The sequence below is a fragment of the Salvelinus alpinus genome, chromosome 5, assembly GCF_045679555.1.
Source record: "Salvelinus alpinus chromosome 5, SLU_Salpinus.1, whole genome shotgun sequence".
Classification (NCBI taxonomy): Eukaryota; Metazoa; Chordata; class Actinopteri; order Salmoniformes; family Salmonidae; genus Salvelinus; species Salvelinus alpinus.
In genome coordinates this window covers 22344067-22364117 of record NC_092090.1, presented here as the reverse complement: position 1 = coordinate 22364117, position 20051 = coordinate 22344067, and the positions used below count along the sequence as shown (strand labels likewise).

General features: G+C 45.0%; 1 protein-coding gene across 2 annotated transcripts in view; it reads left to right on the top strand.

The window, feature by feature from the left end:
* Positions 1 to 567: 567 nt before the first annotated feature.
* The window catches only part of tnfaip8l3 (tumor necrosis factor, alpha-induced protein 8-like 3), a 45105-nt gene continuing 25621 nt past the window's right edge, over positions 568 to 20051 (top strand). For both annotated transcript variants that reach the window (XM_071400990.1, XM_071400991.1), the window contains exon 1: positions 568 to 1017. In XM_071400990.1, the coding sequence (XP_071257091.1) occupies positions 972 to 1017 (46 nt within the window). In that variant the 5' untranslated portion in view covers positions 568 to 971. The remainder of the gene's footprint in view (positions 1018 to 20051) is intronic.

Here is a 20051-nt window from a genome sequence, read left to right as displayed (position 1 = left end):
GAGTGAGCGCAGGAGGAGAGAAAGGGAGAGAGTGAGCGCAGGAGGAGAGAAAGGGAGAGAGTGAGCGCAGGAGGAGAGAAAGGGAGAGAGAGCGCAGGAGGAGAGAAAGGGAGAGAGTGAGCGCAGGAGGAGAGAGAGTGGGAGAGAGAGAGGGAGAGAGTGAGCGCAGGAGGAGAGAAAGGGAGAGAGTGAGCGCAGGAGGAGAGAAAGGGAGAGAGTGAGCGCAGGAGGAGAGAAAGGGAGAGAGTGAGCGCAGGAGGAGAGAAAGGGAGAGAGTGAGCGCAGGAGGAGAGAAAGGGAGAGAGTGAACGCAGGAGGAGAGAAAGGGAGAGAGTGAGCGCAGGAGGAGAGAAAGGGAGTGTGACAGAAAATAAAGACAGATATTAAGAGCACTGAGTAAGAGTGACAGAGAGTGAAAGCCCAGAGAGAAAGAGAGGGAGGGAAGGAAAGAGAGGGAGAGATAGGGAGGGAGGGAGGGAGGGACTGACCAGAATGACGGAGGGAGGAGGGACAGGAGGAGGAAAGTAGAGGAGAGGAAGAGAGATATTGAAGTAGTCAGCACAGTTAGCGAGTGAGGGAGGGAGGGAGCCAGGGAGAAGAGAGAAAGAAAGAGTGAAAGAGGTACAGCTCAGCAAATCAGGGCTTTCAGCCAGTCACAGCTATTCTCTACTCAGCTGCTGTGTTCTAGCCAGAGAGGAGAGTTTCACAAAAAAACGAGAGAAAGAGAGAGGGGAAAAAGCTAACTCGCTGTGGAAGAGTGGGAGAGAGAGAGCAAGAGAGCAAGGGAGACAGAGAGAGAGAGAGAGGCAGAGAGAGAGAGAGAGAGAGAGAGAGAGAGAGAGAGAGAGAGAGAGAGAGAGAGAGAGAGAGAGAGAGAGAGAGAGAGAGAGAGAGAGAGAGAGAGAGAGAGAGAGAGAGAGAGAGAGAGAGAGAGAATAAGAGGTTCTCTGTCCAGAGTTTAGGAGGAGAAAATGGATTCCGACTCGGGGGAGCAGAGTGAGGGGGATCTCTCTCCAGGTAAGATTGCTTGCTAATGTGTGTGTGTGTGCGTGTGTGTGTTTGTGTGCTTGTGTATGTGGCTGCGTTTATATGTATCTATGTGTGTTTGTTTGTGTGTGTGTTTGTGTCTCTGTGTCTATTCAAACTTGTAGTAGGTAGAGGTTTCCACTAATGGTTAAAAGGTTAGGATTGGACTGTGATCTTTCCTGTGTTTATTTATCTCTGGTCTGTACATGCAGAGCTGCAGCCTGCCTTCCGCTCAGTGTGTGTCTGTAAGCCGGCTCAGTGTGTGAGCCGTGGCCATGATTAGCGGGCCAGGCAAGCTGAGACACGTGTGTGTGTGTGTGTGTGTGTGTGTGTGTGTGTGTGTGTGTGTGTGTGTGTGTGTGTGTGTGTGTGTGTGTGTGTGTGTGTGTGTGTGTGTGTGTGTGTGTGTGTGTGTGTGTGTGTGTGTGTGTGTGTGTGTGTGTGTGTGTGTGTGTGTGTGTGTGTGTGTGTGTGTGTACGTGTGTCTGTGTGCTTGTGTCTGTGTACGTGTGTGTGTGCGTCAGTGAGTGTGTGCGTACGTACATATGTGCCTGTGTGTACATGATTGTGTGTGTGTCAAGCTATTAGATGTTATAATAATCAACACATCTACTAGGGACCTCCTCTGTACTCTCCTCCCCTCAAGTCATCCTCAGAGGATACATCAATATTTAACAGACAGGTTCTGTTTGACTACATGGACAGAGTGTTGCTCTCTTCTTACGTTCCAATACAGAGATCAATATTTACACATGCATCCCAAATGGCACCCTATTCCCTATATAACACACTACTTTAGACCAGGGCCCTATTCCCTATATAGCACACTACTTTAGACCAGGGCCCTATTCCCTATATAACACACTACTTTAGACCAGGGCCCTATTCCCTATATAGCACACTACTTTTGACCAGAGCTCAATAGGCCTTGGTCAAAGTAGTGGACTAAAATGGGAATATGGTGCCATTTGGAACGCAGCCTTACAGATGTAGGATCTTAATTAAATCCATCTAAAGTTTGTCATTTCCACTTTAACATTTCAGATTTTATTTGCCCTAACAAAAAACCTACAAAGAAATTACAGTAATTATAATCCACATAATAATTCTTATTTCCTGTTACTGCAGGATTATTTTCCTGGTGTATCAAACTGGCTCAAATGAAGATCCTACAACTGTATTGTGTGTCTATGAACGTTTTATGGTTGTAAAGTCCAGGGGCAAGACTGTGGCAGTGAAAGGAGAAAGTTAGTGCTCCTGGTTGACGGGTTCTGGTTGTATGTTTTCATTATGGCTGTTTATAAAGTAGCTGTGATCCTACAGAGAATTCTACTCAGGCAATACAACTGTCTTCAAACACACACACACACACACACACACACACACACACACACACACACACACACACACACACACACACACACACACACACACACACACACACACACACACACACACACACACACACACACACACACACACACACACACACACAATCATTAATCCAGCCACGGACGTCCATTCATGTCTGAGGATATCGGGAGATGATGTGGAAACTGGCCACTAGGGGCAACAGTGAGTGTTTTGCTATGGTGGACGGGGATGGCGGATGGGCGTAAGCATCTGCCACTGATTCCATGAGTTCCAATCCAGCGATAGAAAGTCTTCTTTCAATGTATTTTTTTTAAGCCTATCCCAAACCGTAACACTAACCTTAACCATTCAGAGTTAATGCCTAACCTTGAGAAAATGTGGAGTTAATGTCTGAACTTAACCCTAACATTAAACATTCTGAGTTCATGCCTAAACTTAACCTTGAACACTTAGAAATTTGACGTTTGGAACAACTTCCAAATTTGATGTTTGAGAAACGTGGATGGACGTCTAATTGTGACATGAGATTGTGAGAACTGGTAGCATTATGTAACGATCGTCTAATGGAGGAGACCAATTCAAAACTGAACACTAAACAAAATAACAACGAGAGTGAACGAAAACAAAACAGTTCTGTTAGGTGAAGACACACAAAACAGAAAACAACTACCCACAAACACAGGTGGGAAAAGGCTACCTAAGTATGGTTCTCAATCAGAGACAACGATAGACAGCTGCCTCTGATTGAGAACCACACCCGGCCAAACACATAGAAATAGACAACATAGAACACAACATAGAATGCCCACCCCAACTCACGCCCTGACCAACCAAAATAGAGACATAAAAAGGATCTCTAAGGTCAGGGCGTGACACATTAATCATAGGAGTACTTTCAGAAGGCCTGTTTTCATAGTAATGCTGGCACATGCTGTAATATACAACATCAGGTGGTGTCCTCAGTATAGCTCCCTATGTCTGAAAGTCCCCTGTTCTTTACCATATCTCTAATGTCGTGGTTTGTCTTCAGGCACAGGACCCCTAACCTCTCTGAGACCTGTGTGAAGGGCCGTGTTTACGTTTGGTCTGGTTTTTAAAATTGTTTGGGGAGACAGAAGCTTACTGTGCTGGAGGCATTAGGATATCCTTAAAGCCTACAGCATTCTCACTCTCCTGCTCTCTCACTGACTCTCTCTCTCTCTCTCTCTTTAGTCACTCTTTCTCTCACTCTCCCCACATCTCACTGACTCTCTCTCTCCTCTCTCTCTTTAGTCACTCTTTCTCTCACTCTCCCCCCATCTCACTGACTCTCTCTCTCCTATTTCTCTTTAGTCACTCTTTCTCTCACTCTCCCCACATCTCACTGACTCTCTCTCTCCTATTTCTCTTTAGTCACTCTTTCCCTCACTCTCCCCCTCTCTCACTGACTCTCTCCTCTCTCCATTTAGTCACTCTTTCTCTCACTCTCCCCACATCTCACTGACTCTCTCTCTCCTCTCTTCCTTTAGTCACTCTTTCTCTCACTCTCCCCACATTTCACTGACTCTCTCTTTCTTTCTTTTGTGACTCTCTGCCACCCCTATCTCTCTAACTATCTTTCTCCTTTCTCCTGTCGCCTGTCTCTCTCTCTCTCTTTCTCTCTATCTCTCTCTCGCTGGCATTTTAATCTTGCTCAAAGCAGAGGCTAGTGTCTAAAGCTGTGATCTTTCATTCAAACGATTCTCTTTTTAGAGGGAATTATGCCTGAACAAAGTTACAATACAGGACTCCTCAAACAACCATAATACTGTCTGTTAATACAGTAGGTAGGAGATGGGAGGAGAGGGTAGGAGAGGGGAGAAGGGAGGAGAGGAGAGGGTAGGAGAGGGGAGAAGGGAGGAGAGGGGAGGAGAGGAGAGGGGAGAAGGGGAGGACATGTTTGGTTCTGGGTATGGTCATAGCTGTGGTATATTTCTCTTTCTATGGTCTATTGACTCCTATCTACTCCCCTGGGCCCTGTGAACTCACTGGACTACCCTGTCTCTCTCTCTCTCTCTCTCTCTCTCTCTCTCTCTCTCTCTCTCTCTCTCTCTCTCTCTCTCTCTCTCTCTCTCTCTCTCTCTCTCTCAATTCAATTCAATTCAATTCAAGGGGCTTTATTGGCATGGGAAACATGTGTTAACATTGCCAAAGCAAGTGAGGTAGGTAATATACAAAAGTCAAATAAACAATAAAAATGAACAGTAAACATTACACATACAGAAGTTTCAAAACAATAAAGACATTACAAATGTCATATTATATATATGCAGTGTTGTAACAATGTACAAATGGTTAAAGCACACAAGTTAAAATAAATAAACATAAATATGGGTTGTATTTACAGTGGTGTTTGTTCTTCACTGGTTGCCCTTTTCTTGTGGCAACAGGTCACAAATCTTGCTGCTGTGATGGCACACTGTGGAATTTCACCCAGTAGATATGGGAGTTTATCAAAATTGGATTTGTTTTCGAATTCTTTGTGGATCTGTGTAATCTGAGGGAAATATGTCTCTCTAATATGGTCATACATTGGGCAGGAGGTTAGGAAGTGCAGCTCAGTTTCCACCTCATTTTGTGGGCAGTGTGCACATAGCCTGTCTTCTCTTGAGAGCCATGTCTGCCTACGGCGGCCTTTCTCAATAGCAAGGCTATGCTCACTGAGTCTGTACATAGTCAAAGCTTTCCTTAAGTTTGGGTCAGTCACAGTGGTCAGGTATTCTGCCACTGTGTACTCTCTGTTTAGGGCCAAATAGCATTCTAGTTTGCTCTGTTTTTTTGTTAATTCTTTCCAATGTGTCAAGTAATTATCTTTTTGTTTTCTCATGATTTGGTTGGGTCTAATTGTGCTGTTGTCCTGGGGCTCTGTGGGGTGTGTTTGTGTTTGTGAACAGAGCCCTAGGACCAGCTTGCTTAGGGGACTCTTCTCCAGGTTCATCTCTCTGTAGGTGATGGCTTTGTTATGGAAGGTTTGGGAATCGCTTCCTTTTAGGTGGTTGTAGAATTTAACGGCTCTTTTCTGGATTTTGATAATTAGTGGGTATCGGCCTAATTCTGCTCTGCATGCATTATTTGGTGTTCTACGTTGTACACGGAGGATATTTTTGCAGAATTCTGCATGCAGAGTCTCAATTTGGTGTTTGTCCCATTTTGTGAAATCTTGGTTGGTGAGCGGACCCCAGACCTCACAACCATAAAGGGCAATGGGCTCTATGACTGATTCAAGTATTTTTAGCCAGATCCTAATTGGTATGTTGAAATTTATGTTCCTTTTGATGGCATAGAAGGCCCTTCTTGCCTTGTCTCTCAGATCGTTCACAGCTTTGTGGAAGTTACCTGTGGTGCTGATGTTTAGGCCGAGGTATGTATAGTTTTTTGTGTGCTCTAGGGCAACGGTGTCTAGATGGAATTTGTGGTCCTGGTGACTGGACCTTTTTTGGAACACCATTATTTTGGTCTTACTGAGATTTACTGTCAGGGCCCAGGTCTGACAGAATCTGTGCAGAAGATCTAGGTGCTGCTGTAGGCCCTCCTTGGTTGGTGACAGAAGCACCAGATCATCAGCAAACAGTAGACATTTGACTTCGGATTCTAGTAGGGTGAGACCGGGTGCTGCAGACTGTTCTAGTGCCCGCGCCAATTCGTTGATATATATGTTGAAGAGGGTGGGGCTTAAGCTGCATCCCTGTCTCACCCCACGACCCTGTGTGAAGAAATGTGTGTGTTTTTTGCCAATTTTAACCGCACACTTGTTGTTTGTGTACATGGATTTTATAATGTCGTATGTTTTACCCCCAACACCACTTTCCATCAATTTGTATAGCAGACCCTCATGCCAAATTGAGTCGAAGGCTTTTTTGAAATCAACAAAGCATGAGAAGACTTTGCCTTTGTTTTGGTTTGTTTGGTTGTCAATTAGGGTGTGTAGGGTGAATACATGGTCTGTTGTACGGTAATTTGGTAAAAAGCCAATTTGACATTAGCTCAGTACATTGTTTTCATTGAGGAAATGTACGAGTCTGCTGTTAATGATAATGCAGAGTATTTTCCCAAGGTTACTGTTGACGCATATTCCACGGTAGTTATTGGGGTCAAATTTGTCTCCACTTTTGTGGATTGGGGTGATCAGTCCTTGGTTCCAAATATTGGGGAAGATGCCAGAGCTAAGGACGATGTTAAAGAGTTTTAGTATAGCCAATTGGAATTTGTTGTCTGTATATTTGATCATTTCATTAAGGATACCATCAACACCACAGGCCTTTTTGGGTTTGAGGGTTTTTATTTTGTCCTGTAACTCATTCAAGGTAATTGGAGAATCCAATGGGTTCTGGTAGTCTTTAATAGTTGATTCTAGGATTTGTATTTGATCATGTATATGTTTTTGTTCTTTATTCTTTGTTATAGAGCCAAAAAGATTGGAGAAGTGGTTTACCCATACATCTCCATTTTGGATAGATAATTCTTCGTGTTGTTGTTTGTTTAGTGTTTTCCAATTTTCCCAGAATTGGTTAGAGTCTATGGAGTCTTCAATTACATTGAGCTGATTTCTGACGTGCTGTTCCTTCTTTTTCCGTAGTGTATTTCTGTATTGTTTTAGTGATTCGCCATAGTGAAGGCGTAGACTCAGGTTTTCCGGGTCTCTATGTTTTTGGTTGGACAGGTTCCTCAATTTATTTCTTAGATTTTTGCATTCTTTATCAAACCATTTGTCATTGTTGTTCATTTTCTTCGGTTTTCTATTTGAGATTTTTAGATTTGATAGGGAAGCTGAGAGGTCAAATATACTGTTAAGATTTTCTACTGCCAAGTTTACACCTTCACTATTGCAGTGGAACATTTTACCCAGGAAGTTGTCTAAAAGGGATTGAATTTGCTGTTGCCTAATTGTTTTTTGGTAGGTTTCCAAACTGCATTCCTTCCATCTATAGCATTTCTTAATGTTACTCAGTTCCTTTGGCTTTGATGCCTCATGATTGAGTATTGCTCTGTTCAAGTAGACTGTGATTTTGCTGTGGTCTGATAGGGGTGTCAGTGGGCTGACTGTGAACGCTCTGAGAGACTCTGGGTTGAGGTCAGTGATAAAGTAGTCTACAGTGCTACTGCCAAGAGATGAGCTATAGGTGAACCTACCATAGGAGTCCCCTCGAAGCCTACCATTGACTATGTACATACCCAGCGTGCGACAGAGCTGCAGGAGTTGTGACCCGTTTTTGTTGGTTATGTTGTCATAGTTGTGCCTAGGGGGGCATATGGGGGAGGGAATGCTGTCACCTGCAGGCAGGTGTTTGTCCCCCTGTGTGCTGAGGGTGTCAGGTTCTTGTCCAGTTCTGGCATTTAGGTCGCCACAGACTAATACATGTCCCTGGGCCTGGAAATGATTGATTTCCCCCTCCAGGATGGAGAAGCTGTCTTTATTAAAGTATGGGGATTCTAGTGGGGGGATATAGGTAGCACACAGGAGGACATTTTTCTCTGTTAAGATAATTTCCTTTTGAATTTCTAGCCAAATGTAAAATGTTCCTGTTTTGATTAATTTAATGGAGTGAGTTAGGTCTGCTCTATACCAAATTAGCATTCCCCCTGAGTCCCTTCCCTGTTTCACACCTGGTAGTTTGGTGGATGGGACTACCAGCTCTCTGTAACCTAGAGGGCAACCAGTGGGTCCGTCTCCGCTATACCATGTTTCTTGCAGGATGACAATGTCTGCATTACCGATTTCTTTGGTGAAGTCCGTGTTCCTGCTCTTTAGGCCAAAGGCAGATGACCTCAGGCCTTGGATATTCCAGGATGATATAGTGAAGGCTTTTTGTTCCATAAAGTGTCCAATGTTGTTGGCCGTGTGGTTTGGCCTCAGGCCAGTAAGTGTGAGCAGAGCCTGCTGAGCATCTGGTACATGCCGTTGGCTTGGGCGAGTGTAAGAGTGGGGGTTGGGCCTGTTTGCCCGCTCACTACCTGGGCGTATGTGTGACTTCCATGTTGATGCTCTCTTTGCGGGGGTGGGGTGCATGGGGTGGGCAGGAGTGGCATAGGTCTGATCTGAGGGGGCCTAAATGGGGTGTGGGCATGGTTGATGTGGGGGGGTGTTGATTGGTTGGGGTGGGGGTGTGGATGTGTCTGGGGGTGCTGTGGTCTGGATGTAAGTCCTCTTGGCGTGGGTCCTCTATGTGTAGGTCCACGGGGGGGTCCTGCAGGTCTTGGAGGGTGTCTCGCTGGTCTGGGTGGGGTGTCTATTGATCTGTTGCTCCTGTGTGAAGTGTTGGGGCTGCGTTTGAGAGCGATGTCCTTTAGAGTCCGGACAAAGGTGGGCACTGCTGCCTTATAGAGGTGGACCTGGTCATAGAGGCTGTTCAAGTCCAGGGTGGAGTGGTGGGCCAGGAAAACATTTGGTTTTGAGGCACAGTCACGGGAAATGCTTGCGTTTACCCGCTGTATTGTAGCAGGGTGGAAGTCTTTTCGTGGTAGCAGGGTGGAGATAACCACTTGTGCATTGGGGAAAGTAGAAGAAGCTTTTTCAATCACTCCCTTCAGTGCTGTGGCCACCCTTTCCTGCTTTGCTCTCAGGTCGTTTGTGCCTGTGTGTATTATTATGTGGCTAGGTGAGCCTAGTTTGTCCTCAGACAGAAGGTCTAGGGCGCGCTGGGTGTTTGGACACCAGAGTTTAGACACACTGTGTTTGGGAAAAAGTTTTTTTTCTTCTATATATTTCCCATTTGAGTCCATAAGGAGAACAATCTGTGTCTTGTGTTTGTTCTCAGTGGGTGTGGGGGGGTTGTCAGGAGGGCTATCAGGGTGGCTGACAGGGGGGGTGCTCAGGGGGGGTGAGAGCTGCTGGGCTTGGGTTTTTTCTTTTGTCTGTTCTGCTGTGATGTTGACTCTATGGTCAGGGTCTGGTGTGGACTGTTCTGCTGTGGTGTCGAGACTTTTGTCCGGTGCTGAGGTGGGCTGTTCTGCTGGCGTCTCTGTGGGGATGGCCACCTCCCTAGTGGGTTGTTCTCTGTCACATGCCATCCCCCTCAACCTCTCCTCCAGCAGTCTGATCCTCTCCTCCATCCCCCTCTCCCTCTCCTCCAGCAGTCTGATCCTCTCCTCTAGTGCTTTGTTCTGCTCCTGCTTCTGCTCTTTCTCCTGTTGAAGTTGTCTCACCACTGTCCAGAGTGCAGATATGTCTCTCTCCACCTCCAGCTCTCCTGGTCTGGTTAAGGGGTTGTTGTGCTGGACTGTTGTCTGGGTCTGTGCTGACTGGAGTGTAATCACCTGCTGTTCCAGCTCCACCTGCCTTACCTCCAGCTGGGTGAATTTATCCTTCATTTCAATGAGGGAGAAGTGCTCTGTACTGGGAGGTTGACTGTCTGCTGAGGGTTGCTCGTCTGTGGGGTTATATGATGAAGAGGTCTGGTCTGACCCGCTTGGGGTGGGGGTATCTTTATCAAGGGAGAGCTTCTCCTGCTGGGCTAATTCTTTGATTAGGTGAAAGTCCAGCTGAAACTGTTTGGGGTTGCCCTGTACCAATACTGTTCCAGACTTATATAGATTTATGTTAGCTGACTCAGAGTCCTCGTTGTCAAGTATCCTGAGTTTCCACCCCTCGTTAACCCCCCCTCTCTTAACAGAGGGGTAGTGTGCTAATATAGCACTGTGCCATGCCAGGGGATGGTTTGTGTGGAAGATAAGGTTGCTGATGTTCCCATTTTTGTAATAGTCAGCAAAAAGTGTCTCTTGATTTTCCATAAGGAGCTTCATTTTGTGCTCTTTTCTTGCCTTATCATTCTTTACACTCACAGGGTACTGTATTTTAATTACCTCTGAACAGCAGGAGGGAGCTTCTAAGGCCTCTCCATTTGGTTGGGGTAGACTATTCGACTCTCCTGCCATTGTTGGGCTAATGGTCTTTGACACCTCTCACTTGACACGTCAGTGCTAGTTGAAGCTGTATCAAGTCAGTTACAGTTGAATACAGTTGAAGCTGTATCTCTCTCAGTTCCACAAAAAATCCAAGTTTAACTAACTCTAAATCTATCTTTTTTAAAGAAAATGCTGAAAAATGCAGGAGCTCATCTGATCATCTGATCATGACCTCTCTCTCTCTCTCTCTCCTTGTTAGCTAGCTAGCTTCTTTCAGGAGAGTCCCTAGCAACTGCCTAGCAACAGGTAAACAACTTAGCTAGCTAAGAAAATTGTATAATTTTACTTTTTTCGAAAGCCTTTCTTCTTTGTTTGCTGCTTGTTTGGTCTCCTAATCAGTCTTGCAGTTTTCTTTTGCTTTTTTTCGATATACTTTCCTCTAAAAACCATGTAAAATTCAATCTTTTTAGGAGCTCATCTTTTCAGCTGTTGCTGCTTAATTTGGAACTCCGGAACTCTCTCTCTCTCTCTCTCAATTCAATTCAATTCAATTCAAGGGGCTTTATTGGCATGGGAAACATGTGTTAACATTGCCAAAGCAAGTGAGGTAGGTAATATACAAAAGTCAAATAAACAATAAAAATGAACAGTAAACATTACACATACAGAAGTTTCAAAACAATAAAGACATTACAAATGTCATATTATATATATGCAGTGTTGTAACAATGTACAAATGGTTAAAGCACACAAGTTAAAATAAATAAACATAAATATGGGTTGTATTTACAGTGGTGTTTGTTCTTCACTGGTTGCCCTTTTCTTGTGGCAACAGGTCACAAATCTTGCTGCTGTGATGGCACACTGTGGAATTTCACCCAGTAGATATGGGAGTTTATCAAAATTGGATTTGTTTTCGAATTCTTTGTGGATCTGTGTAATCTGAGGGAAATATGTCTCTCTAATATGGTCATACATTGGGCAGGAGGTTAGGAAGTGCAGCTCAGTTTCCACCTCATTTTGTGGGCAGTGTGCACATAGCCTGTCTTCTCTTGAGAGCCATGTCTGCCTACGGCGGCCTTTCTCAATAGCAAGGCTATGCTCACTGAGTCTGTACATAGTCAAAGCTTTCCTTAAGTTTGGGTCAGTCACAGTGGTCAGGTATTCTGCCACTGTGTACTCTCTGTTTAGGGCCAAATAGCATTCTAGTTTGCTCTGTTTTTTTGTTAATTCTTTCCAATGTGTCAAGTAATTATCTTTTTGTTTTCTCATGATTTGGTTGGGTCTAATTGTGCTGTTGTCCTGGGGCTCTGTGGGGTGTGTTTGTGTTTGTGAACAGAGCCCTAGGACCAGCTTGCTTAGGGGACTCTTCTCCAGGTTCATCTCTCTGTAGGTGATGGCTTTGTTATGGAAGGTTTGGGAATCGCTTCCTTTTAGGTGGTTGTAGAATTTAACGGCTCTTTTCTGGATTTTGATAATTAGTGGGTATCGGCCTAATTCTGCTCTGCATGCATTATTTGGTGTTCTACGTTGTACACGGAGGATATTTTTGCAGAATTCTGCATGCAGAGTCTCAATTTGGTGTTTGTCCCATTTTGTGAAATCTTGGTTGGTGAGCGGACCCCAGACCTCACAACCATAAAGGGCAATGGGCTCTATGACTGATTCAAGTATTTTTAGCCAGATCCTAATTGGTATGTTGAAATTTATGTTCCTTTTGATGGCATAGAAGGCCCTTCTTGCCTTGTCTCTCAGATCGTTCACAGCTTTGTGGAAGTTACCTGTGGTGCTGATGTTTAGGCCGAGGTATGTATAGTTTTTTGTGTGCTCTAGGGCAACGGTGTCTAGATGGAATTTGTGGTCCTGGTGACTGGACCTTTTTTGGAACACCATTATTTTGGTCTTACTGAGATTTACTGTCAGGGCCCAGGTCTGACAGAATCTGTGCAGAAGATCTAGGTGCTGCTGTAGGCCCTCCTTGGTTGGTGACAGAAGCACCAGATCATCAGCAAACAGTAGACATTTGACTTCGGATTCTAGTAGGGTGAGACCGGGTGCTGCAGACTGTTCTAGTGCCCGCGCCAATTCGTTGATATATATGTTGAAGAGGGTGGGGCTTAAGCTGCATCCCTGTCTCACCCCACGACCCTGTGTGAAGAAATGTGTGTGTTTTTTGCCAATTTTAACCGCACACTTGTTGTTTGTGTACATGGATTTTATAATGTCGTATGTTTTACCCCCAACACCACTTTCCATCAATTTGTATAGCAGACCCTCATGCCAAATTGAGTCGAAGGCTTTTTTGAAATCAACAAAGCATGAGAAGACTTTGCCTTTGTTTTGGTTTGTTTGGTTGTCAATTAGGGTGTGTAGGGTGAATACATGGTCTGTTGTACGGTAATTTGGTAAAAAGCCAATTTGACATTTGCTCAGTACATTGTTTTCATTGAGGAAATGTACGAGTCTGCTGTTAATGATAATGCAGAGTATTTTCCCAAGGTTACTGTTGACGCATATTCCACGGTAGTTATTGGGGTCAAATTTGTCTCCACTTTTGTGGATTGGGGTGATCAGTCCTTGGTTCCAAATATTGGGGAAGATGCCAGAGCTAAGGACGATGTTAAAGAGTTTTAGTATAGCCAATTGGAATTTGTTGTCTGTATATTTGATCATTTCATTAAGGATACCATCAACACCACAGGCCTTTTTGGGTTTGAGGGTTTTTATTTTGTCCTGTAACTCATTCAAGGTAATTGGAGAATCCAATGGGTTCTGGTAGTTCTCTCTCTCTCTCTCTCTCTCTCTCTCTCTCTCTCTCTCTCTCTCTCTCTCTCTCTCTCTCTCTCTCTCTCCTCTCTCTCTCTCTCTCTCTCTCTCTCTCTCTCTCTCTCTCACACACACATACCTTTCCCATGGCACACATCCATTTACTGCCCTTTACACACGTTATCCCTCTTGCAGCCCAAACACTCTTCTCCCTTCCCACAAACACACCCTTACACCCTTAAACACACATGCACATACATTAACAAAATCCAGAAGCTGGAAGCTGGAAAATCTTTCAAACTCAGGAAAAGAGAGAGAGAGAGGAAAAGAGAGAGAGATGGAGGGAGGCCCTGACTGGAAAAGACGACTCAGGAGAAGAGAGAGAGATGGAGGGAGGCCCTGACTGGAAAAGACGACTCAGGAAAAGAAAGAGAGATGGAGGGAGGCCCTGACTGGAAAAGACGACTCAGGAAAAGAGAGAGAGAGAGGAAAAGAGAGAGAGATGGAGGGAGGCCCTGACTGGAAAAGACGACTCATGAGAAGAGAGAGAGATGGAGGGAGGCCCTGACTGGAAAAGACGACTCAGGAAAAGAAAGAGAGATGGAGGGAGGCCCTGACTGGAAAAGACGACTCAGGAAAAGAGAGAGAAATGGAGGGAGGCCCTGACTGGAAAAGACGACTCAGGAGAAGAGAGAGAGATGGAGGGAGGCCCTGACTGGAAAATACGACTCAGGAGAAGAAAGAGAGATGGAGGGAGGCCCTGACTGGAAAAGACGACTCAGGAAAAGAAAGAGAGATGGAGGGAGGCCCTGACTGGAAAAGACGACTCAGGAAAAGAAAGAGAGATGGAGGGAGGCCCTGACTGGAAAAGACGACTCAGGAAAAGAAAGCGAGATGGAGGGAGGCCCTGACTGGAAAAGACGACTCAGGAGGAGAGAGAGAGATGGAGGGAGGCCCTGACTGGAAAAGACGACTCAGGATAAGAGAGAGAGATGGAGGGAGGCCCTGACTGGAAAAGACGACTCAGGAAAAGAAAGTGAGATGGAGGGAGGCCCTGACTGGAAAAGACGACTCAGGAAAAGAGAGAGAGATGGAGGGAGGCCCTGACTGGAAAAGACGACTCAGGAAAAGAAAGCGAGATGGAGGGAGGCCCTGACTGGAAAAGACGACTCAGGAAAAGAAAGAGAGATGGAGGGAGGCCCTGACTGGAAAAGACGACTCAGGAAAAGAGAGAGAGAGAGGAAAAGAGAGAGAGATGGAGGGAGGCCCTGACTGGAAAAGACGACTCAGGAGAAGAGAGAGAGATGGAGGGAGGCCCTGACTGGAAAAGACGACTCAGGAAAAGAAAGAGAGATGGAGGGAGGCCCTGACTGGAAAAGACGACTCAGGAAAAGAGAGAGAAATGGAGGGAGGCCCTGACTGGAAAAGACGACTCAGGAGAAGAGAGAGAGATGGAGGGAGGCCCTGACTGGAAAAGACGACTCAGGAGAAGAAAGAGAGATGGAGGGAGGCCCTGACTGGAAAAGACGACTCAGGAAAAGAAAGAGAGATGGAGGGAGGCCCTGACTGGAAAAGACGACTCAGGAAAAGAAAGAGAGATGGAGGGAGGCCCTGACTGGAAAAGACGACTCAGGAAAAGAGAGAGAGATGGAGGGAGGCACTGACTGGAAAAGACGACTCAGGAAAAGAAAGCGAGATGGAGGGAGGCCCTGACTGGAAAAGACGACTCAGGAGAAGAGAGAGAGATGGAGGGAGGCCCTGACTGGAAAAGACGACTCAGGATAAGCGAGAGAGATGGAGGGAGGCCCTGACTGGAAAAGACGACTCAGGAAAAAGTGATTTTTCCTCTAGTTGCAGTAAAAGAAGAGTTTAGGTCGTAAACACCAGCGCACCTCGCAGCAGGGCCTGAAGTGTGTGTCTCTGTCTATGCATTCCATGGTCTGAGTCAGTTAGAATCGCCCATCTTATTCAGTTTAAAGAGGCAGACCCTTTACTGAAACATGGAATTAGTCTTCACTTATAGGTCACAGGAAACACACACACACACACTGATCTTGCTTTTCACACCCGGATGACATCATTGGCTGTGGACGTTGCGGAGCCGGGCTGTCCGATGGAACCGCAGTAATCTCTTTGTGAGTGTGTGTGTCTGTGTGTGTCTGTGTGTGTTTGTGTGTGTGTGCGTGTGTCTGTGTGTGTTTGTGTGTGTGTGTGTGCGTGTGTGTGCGTGTGTTTGTGTGTGTGCGTGTGTGTGCGTGTGGCTGTGTGTGTCTGTGCGTGTCTGTGTGTGTTTGTGTGTGTGTGTGCGTGTGGCTGTGTGTGTCGCTGTGCATTTGAGTGTGTGTGAGTGTGTGTGTGTGTGTGTGTGTGTGTGTGTGTGTGTGTGTGTGTGTGTGTGTGTGTGTGTGTGTGTGTGTGTGTGTGTGTGTGTGTGTGTGTGTGTGTGTGTGTGTGTGTGTGTGTGTGTGTGTGTGTGTGTGTGTGTGTGTGTGTGTGTGTGTGTGTGTGTGTGTGAACCACAGTCATTTCCTCCAGGCCTAGTGTAGTTGGTTAGTCAGTGGTATGGCAGCCAGACTGACTATAGCAGCAGTCCCAAACCAATACTGGAGTAGGACTGATGCCTGATGGGACTGATGCCTGTTAGTAAAGCCTAACTGATCCACTGGTGCTCTGGTCAAATTCCTTTAGTCAAAGTGCTCTGGTCAAAGTGCTCTGGACAAAGTGCTCTAATCAAAGTGCTCTAGTCAAAGTGCTCTAATCAAAGTGCTCTAGTCAAAGTGCTCTAGTCAAAGTGCTCTAATCAAAGTGCTCTAGACAAAGTGCTCTAGACAAAGTGCTCTAGTCAAAGTGCTCTAGTCAAAGTGCTCTAATCAAAGTGCTCTAGACAAAGTGCTCTAGACAAAGTGCTCTGGTCAAAGTGCTCTAATCAAAGTGCTCTAGACAAAGTGCTCTAGACAAAGTGCTCTGGTCAAAGTGCTCTAGTCAAAGTGCTCTGGACAAAGTGCTCTAGTCAAAGTGCTCTGGTCAAAGTGCTCTAGTCAAAGTGCTCTGGTCAAATTGCTCTAGTCAAAGTGATCTAGTCAAAGTGATCTAGGCAAAGTGCTCTGGTCAAAGTGCTCTAGTCAAAGTGCTCTAGTCGAAGTGCTCTGGACAAAGTGCTCTAGTCAAAGTGCTCTAGTCAAAGTGCTCTTGTCAAAGTGCTCTAGTCAAAGTGCTCTTGTCAAAGTGCTCTGGACAAAGTGCTCTAATCAAAGTGCTCTAGTCAAAGTGCTCTTGTCAAAGTGCTCTGGTCAAAGTGCTCTAGTCAAAGTGCTCTTGTCAAAGTGCTCTTGTCAAAGTGCTCTGGTCAAAGTGCTCTAGTCAAAGTGCTCTGGACAAAGTGCTCTAGTCAAAGTGCTCTGGACAAAGTGCTCTGGTCAAAGTGCTCTGGTCAAAGTGCTCTGGTCAAAGTGCTCTGGTCAAAGTGCTCTGGTCAAAGTGCTCTGGTCAAAGTGCTCTAGTCAAAGTGCTCTAGTCAAAGTGCTCTGGTCAAAGTGCTCTAGTCAAAGTGCTCTAGTCAAAGTGCTCTGGTCAAAGTGCTCTGGTCAAAGTGCTCTGGTCAAAGTGCTCTGGTCAAAGTACTCAGGTCAGAGTGCTCTGGTCAAAGTGCTCTGGTCAAAGTGCTCTGGTCAAAGTGCTCTGGTCAAAGTGCTCTGGTCAAAGTGCTCTAGTCAAAAGTAGTACACTATGAAGGGAATATAGTGCCATTTGGAGGCAAAACCGTGATCACTACAGTATATGACTAAATCATCACTCACACAGTATGACTATACAACTATATTACTGACTAGTGTTTTGTAATTAGCCTTTAAATCATGAACCCTTATTGGAGCAGTGGTTAGCATGTCTGCCTATTTGGGCTGGGAAACCCGGGATGGAGACCCGCAAAGGGCGTTGCACTGTCACTGTTTGTTAAAATCACTACAGTAATGTATACCATTGGATCTGGAACTCTCCTGTCTCCTCTCTCAGATCCACCATGTGGTTAACATACACATCAGAGGAACTCAACAGACCCTGACAGACCCAAGGCTCTGTGTGTGTGTGTGTGTGTGTGTGTGTGTGTGTGTGCGTGCGTGCGTGCGTGCGTGCGTGCGTGCGTGCGTGCGTGCGTGTGTCCTTCATAGAGCTCATGGTCAGGGATGGTGCCAGTCTCTCCTGAGGCTTTGACCAGCTGTGCATCTACAACACACTCTGATGGAATTAAAGACACACACACCCATGGAAAGACAGCGAGATAGAGAGAGAGAAACATAGAGAGTGAGATAGATAGAGAGAAACATAGAGAGTGAGATAGAGAGAGAGAGAAAGAGAGAGAGAAACAGAGAGACAAAGAGAGAGAGAAACATAGAGAGTGAGATATAAAGAGAGAGAGAAACATAGAGAGTGAGATATAGAGAGAGAAACATAGAGAGCGAGATAGAGAGAGAGAAAGAGAGAAAGAAACATAGAGAACGAGATTGAGAGAGAGAAACATAGAGAGTGAGATAGAGAGAGAAAGAGAGAGTGAGATAGAAAGAGAAAGAGAGAGAGAAGCATAGAGAGTGAGATAGTGAGAGAGAAACATAGAGAGTGAGATAGAGAGAGAGAGAAACATAGAGAGCGAGATAGAGAGAGACAAAGAGAGAAAGAAACATAGAGAACGAGATAGAGAGAAAGAGAGAGAGAAACATAGAGAGTGAGATAGAGAGAGAGAAACATAGAGAGTGAGATAGAGAGAGAGAAACATAGAGAGTGAGAGAGAAAGAGAAAGAAAGAGAGAGAGAAACATAGAGAGTGAGATAGAGAGAGAGAAACATAGAGAGTGAGATAGAGAGAGAGAAACATAGAGAGTGAGATAGAAAGAGAGACACACACATATAATAGTAGATCCAGCTCTTTCACATTTTCACAGGCCTCCCAAAAAAGTAATCAAATGCACATTGACACTAACAAATGTTTTAGTTTCACAAAAAGCCACTGAACTCACTGGGCCTTTTAGACCAGGATGTGTCTGAGACAGTGTGAATTACTGGCTTTAGATTCACTCAGCTCCTCTCTTTTACCTCAGCTCTCTGAATGAACTAGTAAACAAACAAATGGGCCAAGGTTATGGGGAAGAGTTGGCAGAGAGAGAGAGAGAGAGAGAGAGAGAGAGAGATAGAGAGAGAGAGAGAGCGAGAGTGAGAGAGAGAGAGAGACCCAACCAAGTCATGAGAAAACAAAAAAAATATTTACTTGACTCATTGGAAAGAATTAACCAAAAAACGGAGCTAACTGGAATGCTTTCTGGCCCTAAACAGAGAGCACAGTGGCAGAATACCTGACTTTGACTACGTACAGACTCATTGACCATAGCCTTTCTATTGGGAGAGGCCACCATACGCAGACCTGGCTCTCTTTGTGCCCACAAAGTGAGGTAGAAACTGAGCTGCACTTCATAACCTCCTGCCAAATGTATGACCATATCAGAGACACATATTTCCCGCAGATTAAACAAACCCACAAAGAATTCAAAAGCAAATCAAATGTTGATAAACTCCCATATCTACAGGGTGAAATACCACAGTGTGCCATCACAGCAGCAATATTTGTGACCTGTTGCTATACGAGAAGGGCAACCAGTGGAGTACAAACACCATTGTAAATACAACTTATATTTATCTGTTTATTTGTTTTCCTTTCGTACTTTAACTTTATGCACATTGTTACAACACTGTACATAGCCAATAATATTACATTTGAAATGTCTCTATTCTTTTGAAACTTTTGTGAGTGTAATGTTTACTTTATTTATGATTGTTTACTCCATTACGGTGTACTGTCTATTTCACTTGCAATGTAAACACATGTTCCCCATTCCAATAAAGCCCTTTGAATTTAATTGAATTGAGCGAGAGAGAGAGAGTGAGGAAGCGAGAGAGAGAGAGAGAGAGTGAGGAAGCGAGAGAGAGAGAGAGAGTGAGGAAGCGAGAGAGAGAGAGAGAGTGAGGAAGCGAGAGCGAGAGAGAGAGAGAGAGAGAGAGAGAGAGAGAGAGAGAGAGAGAGAGAGAGAGAGAGAGAGAGAGAGAGAGAGAAAGCGAGAGAGAGAGAGAGAGTGAGGAAGCGAGAGAGAGAGAGAGAGAGAGAGTGAGGAAGCGAGAGAGAGAGAGAGTTGGCCGTGGTGGTGTTTTGGTCATTGAAGCCACTCCATGCTGAGTCTTGGCTGAGGGGAAGACTAGAGAAGACTGCGACCGGAAAACCTCTTTCTTTCATTCTCTCACTCTCCCTCTTTCACTCTCTCACTATCTCCTTTCGCCCTCCTTCCCCCATTTCTCTTTCTCGTCTTCTATGAATCTGAAGGAGAGAAGAGCTCACCTGCTGGGGCACCTAGAATGCAGAGAGATGAGAAGAAGTTGAGAAAAAGTAGAGAGAAAGAAAGAAAGAAAGAAAGAAAGAGAAGAGGGGAAGAGAGAAAAGGGAAAGAGAGAAATAGAGAATAGAGAGAAAAAAAGAGAAAGAAAGAGAATTACAGACAGCCTGACCTCAATGACCCCATATAGATTGAAGACAGACCAGACTGCAGGACAGAATACTCAATGCTAAAGAGAGCTAGTTCATTCCTCTCTGCATCAAATCAAATCAAATTTTATTAGTCACATACACATGGTTAGCAGATGTTAATGCGAGTGTAGCGAAATGCTTGTGCTTCTAGTTCCGACAATGCAGTAATAACCAACAAGTAATCTAACCTAACAATTCCACAACTACTACCTTACACACACACACAAGTGTAAAGGGATAAAGAATATGTACATAAAGATATATGAATGAGTGGTGGTACAGAACGGCATGGCAGATGCAGTAGATGGTATAGAGTACGGTATATACATATGAGATGAGTACTGTAGGGTATGTAAACATAAAGTGGCATAGTTTAAAGTGGCTAGTGGTACATGTATTACATAAAGATGGCAAGATGCAGTAGATGATATAGAGTACAGTATATACATATGAGATGGGTAATG